Below are 16,989 nucleotides of genomic sequence, written 5' to 3' on the forward strand. Positions count from 1 at the left end.
AGAACACCGCGGCTGCCAAGAATCAAGATTGTATAATTCCCAGTTTAATCTTTTGTCACGAGTACAGATTCGTAGCCGGTTAACGATTCGAGTGGGTAATAAGAATGGAACGAGCCATCGCAACAATAAATCATTCAATCATACTCTCTCTCTCTCCCTCACTCTTGTTTCATTAAATATTCTCTTTTTAAACGCTCTCTCCCGTCGTTCCAAACGCACTCCCGCGAGTATATACCGTGGAACGCGCAGCCATGATATGTGATTCCTTCGTTTTCTCCGACAAACGACCGATCAAAGACGGGGCGACTACCCTCGCGACCTCATGGCAATCGAGCTTGTACTCCTCCCCGACGGATGATACGAATACGCCGCTGATATGATGAATTCGTTGATAAGTTCAATGGCTGTGACTCCCTGCGTCCCCCGCCTTTGACGAACCCGTGTTTTCTTTACTCCGTTAATCCTTAAAAACTCCTCCTTTCGCGTATCGATCTGCAGGAAGCGAGGCTGGCAAGCATGCTCGGCGGTGATGGTCGTTACAATCCGTCGTCTTCTCTCGTCGCGGACCAACGAGGACACGGGTTAAGAGAAGTGTGTGTTCGGTTTTTCCTTTTTCATTTTTAAAATCGATCACTTAACAACAAGCTTAAGCCTAAGTAAACTCCATAAATAACGGACAACGTAATTTCTGGCACGGACGACCCCTCTCCCCCTCCCTCCCCCGGCCGGGAGCCGTTTACCCGAGGACCAGGACGAGTCGACGCTGCTTCGCCTCCGAAGCACCGAGGCGGACGCGATCGCGATCCACCAATCCGCTCCCCAGCGATCAGAGGCTTCGGGAACGTCGCCCGCTGGGCCTCGAGTAACCCCGGCACCGAAATATCATTGTACACCGGACGTTTCTGGACACGCAATGAAAAAATACAGCGCTTTCTAATATCGTTCGAGATCTTCGTGGTCGTGCGTGCCGCGGCTGTCGGTACGCGACGCGATAAAAAAATTGTGCTCTCGATGTTCGGCCCGGCGAGTAGTCAGGCGCTCGCCGGGCGCGCGGCCGATCTGCCGCTTGCGCGCGATAGATCGCCGCGATGGACGAGGACGAAGCGTTCGCCGGCTGCGCGCGGCCGATCCGGGCGGGAGGGGCTCCCGTCCGGGCGGCTTGGCGCGAAGCGGGACGTTGAGGTCGGTCGCTGGCGGGCCGTGGCCGCCGGGGGGTAGAAAACGAGGCGGCGTTTCGCGAAACCGTGAAGGCGGGCACAAAAGTCCGTAAAAGTTAGAAAAATGGAATTTGCGCGTTGAGAGAGATAAAAAGACGTCGAAAAAGTGGAGGAGGATGCGCCACGGCCCCGTCGAGCGGCTCGATTGAAACTTAACGATCGCAGAGGTCTGTGATGGCGCGAGAGGAACCGGAGGTCGATCCGCCGCCGCGCGGAAGAAGCTCACGATTCGCCTTGATCACACCGATTGGCCCCGAGAAAAAATCAGAGGATACGCTTTCGTCGATTTCTAACTGGTACGTGTGCGTGTGATATGTGAACGTGTATGTTTTTGTGCATTTTGTTCTCTTTCTCTGTCACTCTCTCTCTCTCTCTCTCTCTCGCTCTCTCTCTCGCTCAGCTTGTCTCCCTTTCGCTCTTCTCTCAGCATGCCGAGGGTCGATTTCATAAGGTCAGACTCGCCTTTGACTAGACTCTATTTAACCTTGCCTCTAAATATATAACAGTGGATATACGTATATGTACACATACATTCATACACAGATACGCGGGTGCACGTGCGCGCGTCTTTGTGTGCACGCATCAGGTTGCCGAGGAACTCAGGCTTGATGGATTACTAACGTGTTGTCCCTTTAAAGAACATCGATGGGCTTTTCCATAGGCACGGGCGGCCCTCTAAGGCTGCAATTTTTTCGATAAAGCGGCACCCTGATCGGTTCCGCAACAATCTGACGCTGCAACCGAGCGGCGCGGTCTTGTCACGCCTCGACTCGAATATAGAAAATCTTATGTACAATTTACGCCTAGGAGTTACGGTCTCTATCGAGCTTCAAAGAAATCGCTCCTGTAAAAAGATTCGCACGAGCCAGATCACGGCGACGATCCTGAACGACCTTGCCGGTTTTAGCGCAGCGCCCGAGCTTCCGTTCAGGGTCCCTTAAAGTCGAGTTTCCCAGCCGCGATCGGCGGCCACCGGCGGTCCCACTAGCGCAACGGAGAAACAGATGCATACTTCTCCATAGCGCTAGTGGGGCCGGCGCCGGCCCCCGATCGCGGCTAGGAAACTCGACCTTTAGACTCCAGGCGAAGCGAACCTCCGAAGGATGGGTTTGCTCCTCGACCCAAGTGCGTTTAGGAAGGCGCAAAGCGCGCCGCGGAGTCTAGGGAACCTTCGAGGAACATGAAACCGGCCCACGTTTCGTAGAAAGTGCACGCACGTATCTGTTTACCAACGATCTTGCCCGCACGCTCAACAATCGCCTAGGATATAGCATGTCCTTCGAAACGAACGTTCCGCAAAACAACCGCTAGCGCTCGGTGGTTCGTAATAATATTAAATGTAATCGTAATAATCGTAGGGATGACGTTTCAGCACGGTAATTCGTCCCTTAAAGCTATCACGAAGTCGAACGTTGGCCGGGAGTGGACAGACCCGCGAGACGGATTCCACGCGTGGCGACAAACTGGCTGCAGCCGTGATTCGTTGATAGTCACAAGAGAAAGCAACCGAAGAAGAGTGGTCTGAATGCTATCAGCCAGGTGTCGGGGCTTTCATCTGTCCACTCGTGCCTTACAGAAGAAAAGTATCGCGATTCGCGAGGCTGAGAGTTGGGCGAACTGTTGGAGCTGGTCGGCAGACCTTTCCCAGTAATCCCTCGTCTAGGACAGGGCATCTAGGCGCGCAACACCCGTCTAACGCTTAATGTAGACCGAGGTACCTAGTCTAGAACGGGATACTTACTCTAGATACCTAGCAGCTACCTAATACCTGGTCTAGGACAAGGTATCTATGCACTAGGGCACCAAGTACCATTCCAATATCTAGACACAGTTACTGTCCAGACTAAATGGGAGCATCCGCAGGATCGAGCGACCCTGATAGAGAACGGAAGGTCCTCCGACCGACTCAGCGCCAACGTTGACCCAAACTGCCTCCGAGCGGAAACCGCCGCGGAAAAGCGAGCCTCTCGCGACGATCCCCTCTAATTAGCGTCTCCTCGCGGGCACTGGCGCGCCCGCGGTCTACGTGTGCACGGCGCACAGAAGGGGGACACTAAAATCTGGGTCAGAACGCGGGAAACGCGTGTGCCTAATGAACCTGTGTACGTGAGCCTTCGTGCAGGCGTGTATCTGTGTGTTCTGCGCGCCAGTGTGCGTGTGCGTGTGTCTCTGTGTGTTTCCGACGAGTAATAGATCCTAATTAGCGTCGTTAAAAAAACCTTACAACTATTCAACAAAAACCAATCTCGTAACAACTTTTATCTAGCTTCGTCGTTTCTCGCTCGCCTGTTCGCCACTCGTTCCCCCGTTTCCGCGGCCAGCTCGCCGGTTCCCCTCGCGAGGAGCAGCGCGACATAACCCTACTAGCCGCGAAGATTTTCGTGAAAGAGCGAGAGGATCGTTGAACGTGCTCGGCGTCCCTCCTTATTAGATACGTGGTCGACTTTGTACTGGTTGCTCTTTCAGGAAAATCCACTGGTTCGTCGGCCGCGAGATGGGCGATCGGATTGGCCGATCTCCGCTGGGAACGGTCGCGCCACTAGCGTTCGTCAAGCTCGGGACAGCTGGGACGACGCGAAAATGGCCGACGCGATCTGCCGTTTGCGATCGGGCCGTACGCGTGCGGGACGAACGATCGCCGTTGGTCTCGTGGAACCTAGGAAGCGGACCGAGTACATCGCTCTGTATCAAAATTAAAAAATCTATCGACAGTATAGAGTACGTTTCGGTTAGAAAGAGGTGTACCGGGTGCTTCTAATGCTCCATGCTGGGTCCTCCAGCGACAACAATGGGCTTCCCCCGCCATTGTTGAGGGGTTCCGAGCCGTAAGAGCAACCTTCGTAACGATTAAGGAGCATCGGATGCACTCTGTCGCGGCTACCCGAGGTCCTCCTACTCTATCCAGCGATTACACCGAGACCAGGATGGACAACGCCACGTGGGGTCTGAAGAACGAGCGACGAACGTTGCCGGTGTCGAGTACAGGGAGTAGTGAACGCCGCCTGGCCGACGCCCTGGCGATTATGGATCCTCACTACCAGTTACATGACAGCGCATTTCTCCTTCAGGCTGATGGCGTTGTTGCTCTGCACCGGCTGCAGCGACACCGTCCGGTTCTTCTCGAGCATCAGCAGGTCCCGGAACAGGGCGTTCACGTTGTGGTTCGTCTTCGCCGAGGTCTCCAGGAAACCGCAGCCCCAGTTCGCCGCCTCGGCAGCGCCCTCGCTCAGCGACACCTCCCGCACGGATGGACTCTCGTCGCACTTGTTCCCAACCTGTTGGGAAAGCCAAGGAACCGTTGCAGGGGTCCGTACACACTCCGCGGGCTGTAATCAGCTGGGCGATTAGCTCATCGGCTGGGGAACGGGGAAGAGAGGATCTAAATAGATTCCGTGGGAAGGGCCATGCGTGGGTTTCAAGCGGGCACTCGAATCGAGCCCAGAGGGGCTTAACGCGTATTAGGAGTTATATGCTCCCTGTAGTACGCGAAGAGATCGAGGAGGTCTCTGAGGTCTAAAGTCTAGAGACTGGCGGAGGGAAAGTGAGACCACTGAAATATGGCGGGTCTTACCAGCATTATGGGTATCTGCGATATCTCCTGTCCCTTGAGCTCCCTAATAATGGCCCAGATCGGTCGTAGCTCCTCGAGGCTTTGCCGCGAGCACACCGAGTACACCAGGATGAAGGCGTGACCTTTGCTTATGGAAAGCCGCTGCATCGCGGGAAACTGATGGGACCCCGTTGTGTCCGTGATTTGGAGCGTGCATATATTTTTATTGCAGCTTATAACCTGAAATACAGGAACGGTATCGTGTCCTGCCTCGTCCCGCCGTCACGCTTCTCGTCCGGCACACAGCACGGATCACAACAGTTTCGCCGACGAAGCACTAGCGACAGAATGCCCAGTAATTGGCGATTCTCTCCGCGAATTACTGGACGCTCTGCGCGCTCGCGAAGCTTCTTTGATTGCTTCAAAGCGCTTGCCAGTGGCATCGCACCGATCGGTAAGTGGATAGGTTAAGCTTCCGCCGCATCGATCGATCGTTCGAACAATCGCGCGATCGATATCGCAGATCACCTGAATTATCCACTAATTACCCGGTCGATGTCACTTTCATTGGTAAAGAAGATTATTTTATTAATGTTTCTTAGTTGTTTCTACTCCCCAGTGCAGCACAGCTTTTAAAATAAAGGAACGTGGAGGAAACGGAGTAGCATTGTCTTTTTCTCTTCACCCTTGTGTCTATCGAGATAAAAGACTCTAGTTCATCTGAAATCGATTGAAATAATTTATCGACGATCGATACTCGCGATCCGATAATCGGGGAAACCCACGCGCTAGAGATTTCTTTCGATATTCGAAGCGCGTCGTTAACAATTCACGAGTTAAACGTATTTAAATTAATCGAAACCCGCGGGGATTTGAAATGCAAATAAAGCTCGCCGAGAAGACCGACCGTTTGCTGGCGATTTAATCCCACGCGAATCTCGCGATTACACAGCGAGATAATAGCGGAAAGATGAACGATTAGAGCGATGATCTTGCATCATGTATGAATCATCGGTAAAATGTCAGCAGTTTACGTCACGGTTGTCCCTGCTACCTATCGCATCTGTGAAATCCATTGGCCGATACATGACGCACCTATACTACTCGCGTCGCCGGCTCGTCCAATTCTACGCTACTTGTTCCATTAATTATCGGCACTCGCGATCGTTTCGATATCAGTGCCCCGTTTCAAGCGTAATAATAGAACCTGCATTGACGATTCCCTTTGCAAAACTAAATCGAAAACGGCAACTAGCACAACTACATAAAGTAAAAGCCAGCGACGCCAAAGTCTTGGGAATTGCATACGTACGTTAGGGTGGCCCTTATTTTCAACATGCGATTTTTTTTTCTCTCACCCCCTAATATGGTTCCATTTCATGAAAAAATAGTCCCTGAAAAAGATTATTGCAATCGGACAACAGGAAAGGGTGCCAACCTTAAAATTTAGAATTCAGCAATAGTTTGAATTTAAAGAATTTTTCAAAAATGGTAAGCCCTATCGAAATTTTGTTGAAATAACATTAAAAGAGCATTAAATTTTCTACAATTACTGTATATACAATTGTTTCGTGCCTCCAACCATTTTTTAGATAATAGCGTTTGAATATACAGAGGTCGGCACTACGCGCGTATAGACAATACGTCACGCCGTACAAGTGGTACGCGCAAAGCGCGGACCTCTCTATATTCAAACGCTATTATCTAAAAACTGGTTGGAGGCACGAAAAAAATATATATACAGTAATTGTAGGAAATTGAATGCTCTTTTAGTATTATTTGAACAAAATTTCGATAGGGCTTACCATTTTTGAAAAATTCTTTAATTTCAAACTATTGATGAATTTTAAACTTTAAGACCTGGTCGGCACCCTTTCCTGTTGTCCGATTGCAATAATCTTCTTCAGGAACTATTTTTTCATGAAATGGAACCATATTGGGGGGTGAGAGCAAAGAAATACGAAAGAAAAAATTCGGCACGTATAAATAAGGGCCACTAGGCGTCGAAAGCGGCTTCCCTTCGGAAATTTGGCAACGTTGCATGTCACTAGGCATAACTCAGTGGTTCTAGTGACATGCGACGTTGGCAAATTTCCGAAGGGAAGCCGGTTTTGACGCCTAGCGTACATAGATCCAATTTCATAGATAGCATTTTCAACGTCAATTTTCTCGACAACGAAATGGGACATTCGCGGGGAAAGCTGTTACTCTGCACTTTCGACTTACTTTTCCTCGCGTCGCGCGCGAGGAAACTCTCTACAGCCAGGAGCGTTCAGTCGCTCAAGTCCGCGTGCTGGGCTTACCTGTCTGTAAGTGTCCTCAATGGTGGGTATGTAGGACTCGCGGAAGGTCCCTTTCACGAAACGCAGTACAAGAGAGCTTTTACCAACGCCGCCCGCTCCGAACACCACCACCCGGTAGTCGTTGCTCTGCTCCGGCATCCTGACATCTGCCGTCCCGACGCTGTTAACCCCCGCCAATCGGGGTCCCTTCTGAGAGATCCTTTAACCGTCGGCCGATCTGTCGCACAGAATGAGAAAACGCGATCGTTAACACCTACGCCTCGTTACTTGGCGAAAAGGTCGCGGCGACCCTCCGCGGCTCTGCAAGAGGGTTATTTCTCGCACCCCTGCCAGCAACTGTTTACACTGACCCAGCAGCAGCGATGTTTCCGAGTTCAGCAAGCAACGAAACCACTTTGAATATCCGCGGAGTTTAACAGAGCAGTTGTCTCCCTTGTAGGTCAAAGTTTACGCCTTAATCACTGGCTAAATGATTTTACGGGCACAGCAATATTCAAAGTGGCTCGGAGCTTTGCGCTGCTAAGCCGCCGCTACAGGCTTTCGATCTTAAGACTCATTGTAAATAGGCGTCCGCGGAGACGCTACACGTGTTTGTCTTCCTCTCGAAACAAGTGCAGGGTATCGGGACAAGGGATTAAGACCTGTTGCTAAAGCTTGGCACACAGCTAAATCCATTGAAACCCTTCGCCCGGTGGGCGGAAAAACGACGCCCCGATACCTGCCACTTCACAATCCTCTTGTGACCTATAATCACACACCTATACATATATGAATTCAACAAGTGATATTCGAAAGCCCTTGTCAGACGGGAAACAATGTCCCAGCACAATGCTCGCCACCCCAGCGATTCCATTCAATGAAAAGTGTCGGGCCGCCCGGAAAACCGACCCGAGAGACTGTCTTCGAAGTCCGGAGGCCCGTGCATTAATCTAGAATCGAGGACCGAGAGCGGATCACTTTCTACGGCTAGAGGAAAACAATCAACACGACCGGCGGAGGGTGGACGGTCTAAACACCGACGACGGGAGCCCCGAACCACGACCACGGTTAAACGCCGACGCGTCACGAGTCGCATCGGGCGATAAGATCGCATTGACCCATGCTGATGCGTCGCGGAGGGTCTACAAACGATAAAGCGTCTCCGCGAACCTGGTCGAGCAGCGTACACCACTCGCGGGCCTTCCCTTCTCCAGGTGATCCACCTGGACCAGCGGGCGACCGTTCAGCACCTCGAGGAGTCACCGTGCGCCGCGCGCCTGCACCGTCAGGCCGCTGGTCGCTAGTAAACCCCAGGTGAATCGCTGCGCGGACTGTCAGGGTTGGAAAGCGACACCCCTGGCGAGTGCAACGTGCCAGAAGGGAGCTTCCCTCGAGCCGGGTGTTCTTCTTCAGCGTGCGTTCCCGGCGGTGTCCAGCAGTGGTTTGACCCAGCAGGTCGACGATGGTGGCCACGATTAATCGGCGTCGGCGGACGGACGGTGCGCTCGATTCCCACCGGTCACTGGTGAAGCATACTCGCCACTCTCCAGGTGCTCGGCTGCGTGAACTTTGACGGCGATCTCGAAGGGAAACGAGGCGCACGCCCTCCGCACCGGAGCTCGCCCCACTCTCCGCCAACGCTAGCTGCGCGTGTGTGCGCGCGTGTATGCGCGCTAGGTGGGTGCGCACTACGCCAAAAGTGCCGGGGAAAATCAATAGCCCCTCCGTGTACGGTGCACACGCACGTGCACACCGCGCGGCAGCTCCTAATCGGTTTGAATCTATCCTACTCTACGGGACTCCTCTTCTCGAACCTCGCCGCTGGCTCGATTTCAGAGCTCCGGTGTATTAACTCGCCTAGGTGCGCCTGTCTTCGACTAACAGCCTCAACTGCCAACTACCGCTTCCCCTACAAGACGCTGCATTTGCATTAGTAGGTCCCGCCGCGGGGGCCTTATTTGGTAGTGCTCGATTGCGGAAACGAAGGAAAGGATACAAAATACTCGTGTAACTTTATTGCGTTTCCAGTCGGGCTAAGACAATTCCTTACGTCCTAATCATCCTACGTCTATGCGTACAGCACAGCCAGTTAGGTTCTTCTAGAAATAGCGTGATCACCTTTACCTTCCGAGGCTGCTTAGGCCTCTTTTAACACTGGGTTTCTTATGACGATGTCGCTGCCCTCGTTCTCGATCGATTCATAGATCCACTTGCGAGTATTCCTGGGGGAGAAGTTCATATTTCAGATTTTGAGAATGGAAATACTTTGAGTACTCCGATAACAAACCTGCATTCGTGGCCGCACTTCGGAGAGGAGCACTTCGGGCAGGGAAAGTGGCATCCGGCGCAGTTCAAATTTAAGCAGTCGCAGAGATCGTCGCCGGTCTGCATGTAAACCCCATTCTCGTTGTACAAGGCGTGCCGCTTGTGACCCTGGTACAAGCGCCTGTGGAGCTTGCGCTTCTCCCTCTCGCTGTGCTCCGGATCGAAGTTTCTGAGGAACTTCTTGGTCACGCTGTCTACGCCTCGCTGTCGCGGGCCTCGAGTGTTCCTCTGGAAGACGGGTAAGGTGAGGCGTGGGTATTTGGAAATCGAGGACTGCGCCGATGCATCGTGGAAAACTTACTCGCTCTGCGCGGGGCGGCGTCTCTAGATTTGCGAGCGTATTGTCACTGGAAGACGTGTTTCCTCCATCCATAATTATCATAACAGAGCTGTGCAGTGATTGTGGTTAAAACAACATAGCCTTCAAATTCCAGAACCTCGGGGCCTATTTGCAACGACGCGTCTACTTGTCACGTGCGCATTATTTGCGTTTCGCAGTAGGAAACGAGATTGTTACGATAGCTTCATTGGGAAATGGAATAGGAACTTTTGTGGTTAATTACTTTCGAGTTCCAATTGTCCACAGCACTACTCGAGAACTCTACTTGAGAACTCATCAAAACAAACCGAAGAACGCTCTGAATGGCAACACGTGTGGTGTAGGTAATGTAGGTTGTGTAGGTAATGTAGATAATTTAGGAATTAAGAAGTTAGTCACTTTCAAATAATTATTGGATTATTTACTGTAGAATACATGCGAACTTTTCCTCTGGGAAACCTTTTTTTCCAACGAAAATTTATATGGATCGAAAGTACGCATCAAATAACACGCAAAAATAACAATTTTGAGTTTAGGAATCTATTCGTTGAAAAAAAAGTATCTATTCAAATTGAAGCATAATAGTTGGTCACATTAGGGGTTAGAATATACGTCAAAATTTCACAGTCCCTTTTACTTAATAACATTTTCCTGAATAGATTCCTAAACTCAAAATTGTTATTTCTGTTTGATACGTGCTTTCGATCCATATAAATTTTCGGTGAAAAAAAAGGTTTCCCAGAGGAAAAGATTACCCTACCATACTATTCTACCTGTAAGGAAGAAATATAAAAGACGGTAATATAATGCTTCTGCTTTATTTTCATGTTTTCATCAAGAAAATATATTTCTTCTACATGCTCAGTTAATAACTACGTACGTTGGGCAGTGCCGGAGTGCAGAAGGTGCCAGCCGCACCTGCGCAGCTGTAGGCCGTTTATTATATGTAAAATTTTGTTTAATAAGACTAATAATCAAAACTTTTATGATGATTATTAATTGTATCATTTCTCTTCTCATTTATTATTTTTTTTAAATTACCCAACGCTGATTTTCGAGATAAATATTCATAGGTACAGCCCATTTTCACGAAAATACGCAAAAATCGAAAAAATCAAGGCCCTATATTATTTAAACAAAATCGAAATCGGCAAAATGTTGACTTAACCCCTCCCCCAATTTCACGAGGACTACAACGTAATTAAATTAATAATAGGGCGGCAATATTGTTTAAAATCCTTGAATGCAGGACAGCGTGGGATCATCCGCCCTCGACCCCACCTCTAAATATGCTCTGTCCGTTTGCTTTTCACAGTTTAACGACGTTTATTAATTAGTAAAGAAACTATGATATAAAAATATTCCCCTCTGTTATCGACGATCGGTGCACCGGAGCCGTCGATAACTCTTGTATTCCGAATAAAAAAGATCAGATGTCTCTTTCTGGCCGCACTTGCAGCGTTGCAGCACGTGTTCGGGATCAACATACCCCGCAGGAGTACCCGCGTCCGAATATGAAAACAATTGGCGTTTACAAAGATTCGAATTTTATAAAAAACAGAACCGGGTATATAGATTTACTTTTTTAAGTTCCGAGACAAATATAAAAATGGGCAAGAAGAAACACAATTGGAAAGCGAGGAACGATGCAGAGGTTGAAATTGACAACTCCGCAGCCAAGAAGGTATTTTCCCTAAACACCTATAATTGCACCAGTAGATCAATTTCGCGAAACTTTGTTCCCTCGCAGATCACTTTGGACATCAAACATCGTGCGGAGGATTACGACAAATGCAACGCGCTGGTTCTTCCCAGCGAGAAGAGGAAGACGAAGAGCAAAGCTAAGAACGTGGCCGTAACGCAACTGTTGTCTAAGAAACGAAGGAAGCAATTGGAGAAAGTCGTGGAGAAGAAACAGAAGAAATTACGCGTGAGCTACTTGCTACGAATAACTGTTCGCATTTTAACCGACCATCTGAAACGTATTTAATTTGTAAACAGAGGGCCAAACTTTTCGAAGAGCTGGCACAAGTGCAAGCACCTCGGGAGGAACTGAGGCAGTATGTATCTATAACGAGCGTCCAAACTAAGGGCTTGAAACGTCACTTCAGGGAGGCTGAAATGCCAGCAAAAGAATACAGGGCGAAAAGAAACGAGGAACACGAAGACGATGGTACGGAAGTACCTATAAACGCCATCAAAGGCGGGAAGAAAAGCAGGCTGGCGATCTTACAACAGGAGAGGGACGGGAACAAGGAACAGACTGTGTCTGATCCGAATGTTGTTGGGTTTGATGTGAGTTACTAATGAAACTGAAGCGGTAATTATTTAGAAGTTTTCCATCCTCGCCGATTACAATGATTTCTGAATATGTTATCAAGATCAAGATTCTGAACAACTTTCTCCTATACATGTTACCGCCGCACGACCTTCGTTCTCGAGATATTTGCGAAAAACTTCTGTTGATTTATTTCGACGCAACGCATTCCACTTTCCAACTTGCCTCAGGTATTAGTATTGGTTGGGGCTAGATTAGTGCGGGGGGCGCGTAAACGTGGAATTCCTAGCGTCGGAATATCGTGCACACCAGCGGACAACGGCGGCGTGATGGTCGATCATGCATAACTCCTATATTTATTATTAAAAATTAATAAAAAAAAAAACTACAACTTCTTCAAAGATGCATAAAAACATGGTCCAAATTTCAGATTTTTCGAATCGCTAGTTTCTTAAAAAAAAATCTAAAATTTCGCTATGTTTTAGCCCGAAGAATAGGATTCCCCCTTACCTAAGGAGGGCAGAATACTAATGAGTACATATTCCAGGAATCCAGCGAGAGTGAATCGCAGTCGGATAGCGAGGGCGATGAATCCGATCGGGAGGAGAATGCGTCTCCCTCGGAAAATGACGCTCCCGTTCAGACGGAGAATAAAGCGGAAGAGACTCCGGGGAATCCAGCTTTGGACGTAAGCGATGCGACGAAGAGTAAGACTGAAGAAACATCACCTGTTGCTGCAAGGAGTGAGGAGCCACGGAAGCCAGCGGATAAGAAGCCCGCTGTGTTCGTAGCGTTGCAGAGGGACCTGGAGATCCAAGCAGCCAGATTGAAGCTACCGGTTGTAGCGGAGGAGCAAGTTATCGTGGAAGCGATAAATGAGAATCCTGTTGTAATAGTGACTGGTGAGACGGGAAGCGGTAAGACTACTCAGGTGCCGCAATTCCTGTACGAAGCTGGTTACGCTAGAGAGAAATTGATTGGAGTCACCGAGCCCAGAAGAGTGGCCGCTATGTCGATGAGTAAACGCGTGGGCGAGGAAATGAACCTCACGGGGGACGAAGTTTCTTATTTGATCCGCTTCGAGGGGAACACCACGCCGGAGACGAAAATCAAATTCATGACGGACGGCGTTCTGTTGAAAGAAGTACAAAGTGTACGTAATTACTTGGGCGAATTAAAGCGAACGAATCTGCAACTAACGATAATGAATTTTTCAGGATTTCCTACTCACGAAGTACTCCGTAATTATTCTGGACGAGGCACACGAGCGGAGCGTGTACACGGATATTTTGATAGGTTTATTGTCGCGGATAGTACCGCTGCGGAACAAGAGGAACAACCCGCTGAAGCTTGTAATAATGTCTGCCACCTTGAGGATAGACGAATTCGTAGAGAACAGTAAATTGTTTAAAGTAAAGCCGCCAGTGCTAAGGGTGGAGTCTCGGCAATTCCCTGTGACGATACACTTCAATCGGCGAACTAGCCCTAACTATGTCGCTGACGCTTTGAAAAAGGCAGTAAAGATACACACTCGCCTTCCGGACGGTGGGATTTTAATATTTCTAACAGGTAAAGCTTTCGTCGCTCTGAATCGCGTATATCCGGCAGGCAAGTGTTAAAACTGTGGTTGATAAAAATCCAGGGCAACGGGAGGTAAATTATGTGGTACGTAAGCTGCGCAAGGCTTTCCCTATCAGGAACAAGGATACGGAAAAGCCAAAGAAATCAGGGGAAGATAAAGACTCGGAGAAAGAGCAGGACGCTTCGGATAAGAGTGGCGACGACTCCGAGGACGACTTCCGTTGCAAGGAAGCCGTACGCCGCAGCAAGATGCGGCAGAAGAAGCAAATCGAATTACCAAATATCAATCTCGACGAGTACGTAGGATCTACGCGAGTTCCTCTGCAGATATTCTTAATAAAACGTCTGTAATTTACAGTTACTCCGTGGTTCCCGCCGACGACACGCACGAGGACTTAATTGGCGCAGAGGACGACGAGGAGCTGTTGTTAGACGAGAACGAGGACGAGGACGACGATGCGATAGATTTGAAGGATTGTGCGAACGCGCAATCGATGTGGGTGTTACCTCTGTACTCGCTGTTGCCGAGTTACAAGCAAGCAAGGGTAAATGAAAGTTTATAGACAGTGTTAAGAGGTTATGTTTACCTATAGGGTCTGAAAACACAAGTGTTTTCGGGATTTTTTTTTTAAACTTGAAGACTTTTTTAAATAAACCGTTGTATATTCGAAAGTATATATTTTAAAGATCTTGTAGTTTTTTGCAATGCGGTATGGTAGCTTTGACCTGGTTCATCAGAAATAAAAAATTCGACAAAATTTAGTTAGTATATTAGATTATCGTTAAACGATCGAGAATTAAGATGTTCCCATTTGCAGGTGTTCGACCAACCCCCAGAAGGCTGCCGTTTATGCGTAGTGTCTACGAACGTAGCGGAAACTTCTCTGACTATACCGAACGTAAAATACGTGGTAGACTGTGGCCGCTGTAAGACAAGAATGTACGACAAGGTAACTGGGGTCAGCACGTATCGGGTCTGCTACACCAGCAAGGCTTCCGCTAATCAGCGTGCAGGGAGAGCCGGCAGAACTGGCCCCGGCCACTGTTACAGGTATTCATTAATTCACGCATCCTCAAGTGCGATGAAGATAAACTAACGAGCGTTGCTCCCCAGGCTATATTCTTCGGCGGTGTTCAACGACCAGTTCGAGCAGTTCAGCCAGTCGGAAATTCAGAGGAAACCCGTGGACGACTTGCTGTTGCAAATGAAGGTGATGAAAATCGATAAGGTTGTGAACTTCCCGTTCCCAACGCCTCCAGACATGGTACAATTAAAAACGGCCGAGAAGCGGCTGTTGATCCTCGGTGCCTTGTCTCAGCCCTCCGATAAAGAAGGCTCTTACAGCGCGAAGGTCACGCCGCTTGGCCACAGCATCGCCGCGTTCCCTGTTGCCCCGCGTTACGGGAAGATGCTGGCTCTGTCGCACCAGCACGATCTCCTGCAGTACACTGTGTGCATGGTCGCCGCGCTTTCCGTTCAAGAAGTTCTGGTGGAGGCATTCGACACGGACGGCGGTTCTAAGAACAAGTGGCTGCAGATGCGACGCTTCTGGGCCGGAGCAGGGAACAGCTTGCTTCTTGGTGGGTCAGTTTGGTAACGGCAGCGCGAGCAGCGACGTTAACGCGTATTCTCTGCGAAGGTGATCCGATGGTGTTGATAAGAGCTGTGGGAGCAGCGGAGTACGCGGGGACTAAGGGGAAGCTTATTTCCTTTTGCGAGGGGCATGGCTTGCGGCATAAGGCGATAGTGGAGATTAGGAAGCTTCGGCAGCAGCTCACGAATGAAATTAATTTGAACGTGCAGGATCTAGATCTCACCATTGATCCGCAGTATGTATTAGATAGCGTGCTCTACCATCGAGAATTATTTCCCTCACCTCGACTATGAATCTAGAATGAAACCACCGATCGACACCCAAGCCAAGCTGCTGCGGCAGATAGTTCTCGCTGGAATGGCTGACCAGGTCGCGAGGAAAGTAATGCCTGACGAAATCAACGAAGACCAAGACAAGGCCAAATGGAGATACGCTTATAAGTAGGCTTTGGAACTTTTCTTTTTAACACGGATATCTCCGGCATACAAAAGTACACGTCTCCTCTTTAGGACTTTGGATATGGAGGATCCAGTATTCATGCACTCCTCGTGCGTCCTCCGAAAAACCCGTCCCGAGTGGGTGGTTTATCAAGAAGTATACGAAACGAATAAAATGTACATGCGCGGGGTCACAGCCATAGAACCAGAATGGTTGCCTAAGTTTGCCCCGTCCTTGTGCCAGCTTGGCGAAGCTTTGACTGATCCACCACCATGGTTTGTCGTACAGTTATAATTCCTTTGCTTCAAACTGGGGGTGGGTTCGAACCTAATTTTCAAATCCGAAACTCTCGAAACTTGATGTGCTGCTTCTGTTTTGTTAGTTTAACAACTGAATCTATATTTTTATTATCAGGGTTTCGAGTGTTTCGAATCCAGAAAAAGTGCAAAATGGGTTTCGAGGTTTCTTCGAGGTAAATATTTTAAATTGTCCGTCTATATTGCGGATGTTAATGCAGGTACGACGAAGGGACTGGAAAAGTTATGTGCAACATAAAAGGAACTGTAGGGAGAGCCGGTTGGGAACTACCAGTAATGCAGATGGAGCATCCACTATCCGTGGAAGGAGTGAAACGGTTCGCGTGTTTCTTTTTAGAAGGAAAAGTCTGTCCGAAGCTGAAGAAGTTTGTCCCTACGCTGCTGTCTACGCCGCAGAGCATTAACAAGACCTGGGCCAAGTAAGTGCTCCGCATCCCATACCGCTAAATAATAATAGAAACTTAACCAGCGTGTGGCTTTAGATTGATACCGCGAACACAAGAAATGACGCAGCTGCTGCTGTCTCGTGGAATTATGTCGAAAGAGAAGTTGCTGGAAACTTGGGAGACTGACAGGAGTTGTAAGTATATGCTTCTTTATATATATGCGAGTTACACAACTAGACGAACTACAAGAAAAATGATTAATTTCAGTTCTTCTGACGGCCTACCAAAAATGGCTACCAGAATCGGCTCACGGGAAAGTCACAGTCATTTGGCCACCTGTGCGATAAACTGTATCTGCACCTGAATTATGTACCCACTCCCGTGCTTTGTATATACATATCCGAAATTTGTAATATATCGAAATTTGATACGGCGCACGATACACAATTAAAGCCTTACAAGGGAACATATCGAATCCGTACACGCCGATTCTGATGAGACTGCAGATTTACAGAATATTTTTCAATATTCTGCAAATCTGCAGTCTCATCAAAATCAGGGTGTACGAGTTCGATGTATTCCCTCGTAAGATAAGCGTATTCTTCAACAACCGCTTTATTTAAATGCCACTGCAAGGTCGCGCACGAGTCATGTGTAACGCACAGAGGTGTACGAGAACCTGAAAATGTCGGGTCGGAACG

At 48.9% G+C, this 16,989-nt stretch overlaps 3 protein-coding genes across 4 annotated transcripts; 1 reads left to right on the forward strand and 2 right to left on the reverse strand.

Annotated features, from left to right (window-relative positions):
- Positions 1–13: 13 nt before the first annotated feature.
- On the reverse strand, positions 14–8,889 carry LOC143377348 (GTP-binding protein Di-Ras2). Of its 2 annotated transcripts, XR_013087299.1 has the most exons (5): positions 8,220–8,889; positions 7,071–7,287; positions 4,789–5,007; positions 3,963–4,492; positions 14–3,873 (listed from the first exon to the last, which is right to left on the reverse strand). XR_013087299.1 is itself a non-coding variant. In XM_076828525.1 (4 exons), exons 2-4 carry the CDS (start codon positions 7,206–7,208, stop codon positions 4,259–4,261), a joined length of 591 nt encoding a protein of 196 aa, XP_076684640.1. In that variant the 5' UTR covers positions 7,209–7,287; positions 8,220–8,889; the 3' UTR covers positions 14–4,258. The 2 variants fall into 2 exon arrangements, 1 of the variants encoding a protein (XP_076684640.1); XM_076828525.1 differs by having other exon boundaries at positions 14–4,492.
- A 153-nt stretch (positions 8,890–9,042) lies between these two features.
- On the reverse strand, positions 9,043–10,003 carry LOC143377349 (ARL14 effector protein). Its single transcript, XM_076828526.1, has 3 exons — positions 9,676–10,003; positions 9,337–9,602; positions 9,043–9,271 (listed from the first exon to the last, which is right to left on the reverse strand). The coding sequence occupies exons 1-3, from the start codon at positions 9,754–9,756 to the stop codon at positions 9,187–9,189; spliced, it is 432 nt and encodes a 143-aa protein (XP_076684641.1). The 5' UTR covers positions 9,757–10,003; the 3' UTR covers positions 9,043–9,186.
- Positions 10,004–11,141: 1,138 nt separating this feature from the next.
- On the forward strand, positions 11,142–16,740 carry Kz (putative ATP-dependent RNA helicase kurz). Its single transcript, XM_076828523.1, has 15 exons — positions 11,142–11,377; positions 11,444–11,623; positions 11,695–11,988; positions 12,519–13,124; positions 13,189–13,540; positions 13,614–13,848; positions 13,911–14,097; positions 14,371–14,603; positions 14,667–15,133; positions 15,193–15,382; positions 15,447–15,587; positions 15,657–15,860; positions 16,103–16,321; positions 16,385–16,482; positions 16,556–16,740. The coding sequence occupies exons 1-15, from the start codon at positions 11,303–11,305 to the stop codon at positions 16,633–16,635; spliced, it is 3,561 nt and encodes a 1,186-aa protein (XP_076684638.1). The 5' UTR covers positions 11,142–11,302; the 3' UTR covers positions 16,636–16,740.
- Positions 16,741–16,989: the final 249 nt, after the last annotated feature.

This window comes from Andrena cerasifolii, chromosome 15 (genome assembly GCF_050908995.1).
Source record: "Andrena cerasifolii isolate SP2316 chromosome 15, iyAndCera1_principal, whole genome shotgun sequence".
NCBI lineage: Eukaryota > Metazoa > Arthropoda > Insecta > Hymenoptera > Andrenidae > Andrena > Andrena cerasifolii.

Bases quoted from the DNA above. Each gene is read 5' to 3' on its own strand.
- LOC143377348 (XM_076828525.1), bottom strand. From the start codon at position 7,208: ATGCCGGAGCAGAGCAACGACTACCGGGTGGTGGTGTTCGGAGCGGGC. The intron at 5,008-7,070 runs GTAAGCCCAGCA...CCTGTATTTCAG, and splicing joins TTGAGGACACTTACAGACAG to GTTATAAGCTGCAATAAAAA. The intron at 4,493-4,788 runs GTAAGACCCGCC...CTTTCCCAACAG, and splicing joins CGCAGATACCCATAATGCTG to GTTGGGAACAAGTGCGACGA.
- LOC143377349 (XM_076828526.1), bottom strand. From the start codon at position 9,756: ATGATAATTATGGATGGAGGAAACACGTCTTCCAGTGACAATACGCTC. The intron at 9,603-9,675 runs GTAAGTTTTCCA...CCCGTCTTCCAG, and splicing joins CGCCGCCCCGCGCAGAGCGA to AGGAACACTCGAGGCCCGCG. The intron at 9,272-9,336 runs GTTTGTTATCGG...CTTCTCCCCCAG, and splicing joins AAGTGCGGCCACGAATGCAG to GAATACTCGCAAGTGGATCT.
- Kz (XM_076828523.1), top strand. From the start codon at position 11,303: ATGGGCAAGAAGAAACACAATTGGAAAGCGAGGAACGATGCAGAGGTT. The intron at 14,098-14,370 runs GTAAATGAAAGT...TCCCATTTGCAG, and splicing joins CGAGTTACAAGCAAGCAAGG to GTGTTCGACCAACCCCCAGA. The intron at 15,588-15,656 runs GTAGGCTTTGGA...TCTCCTCTTTAG, and splicing joins AAATGGAGATACGCTTATAA to GACTTTGGATATGGAGGATC.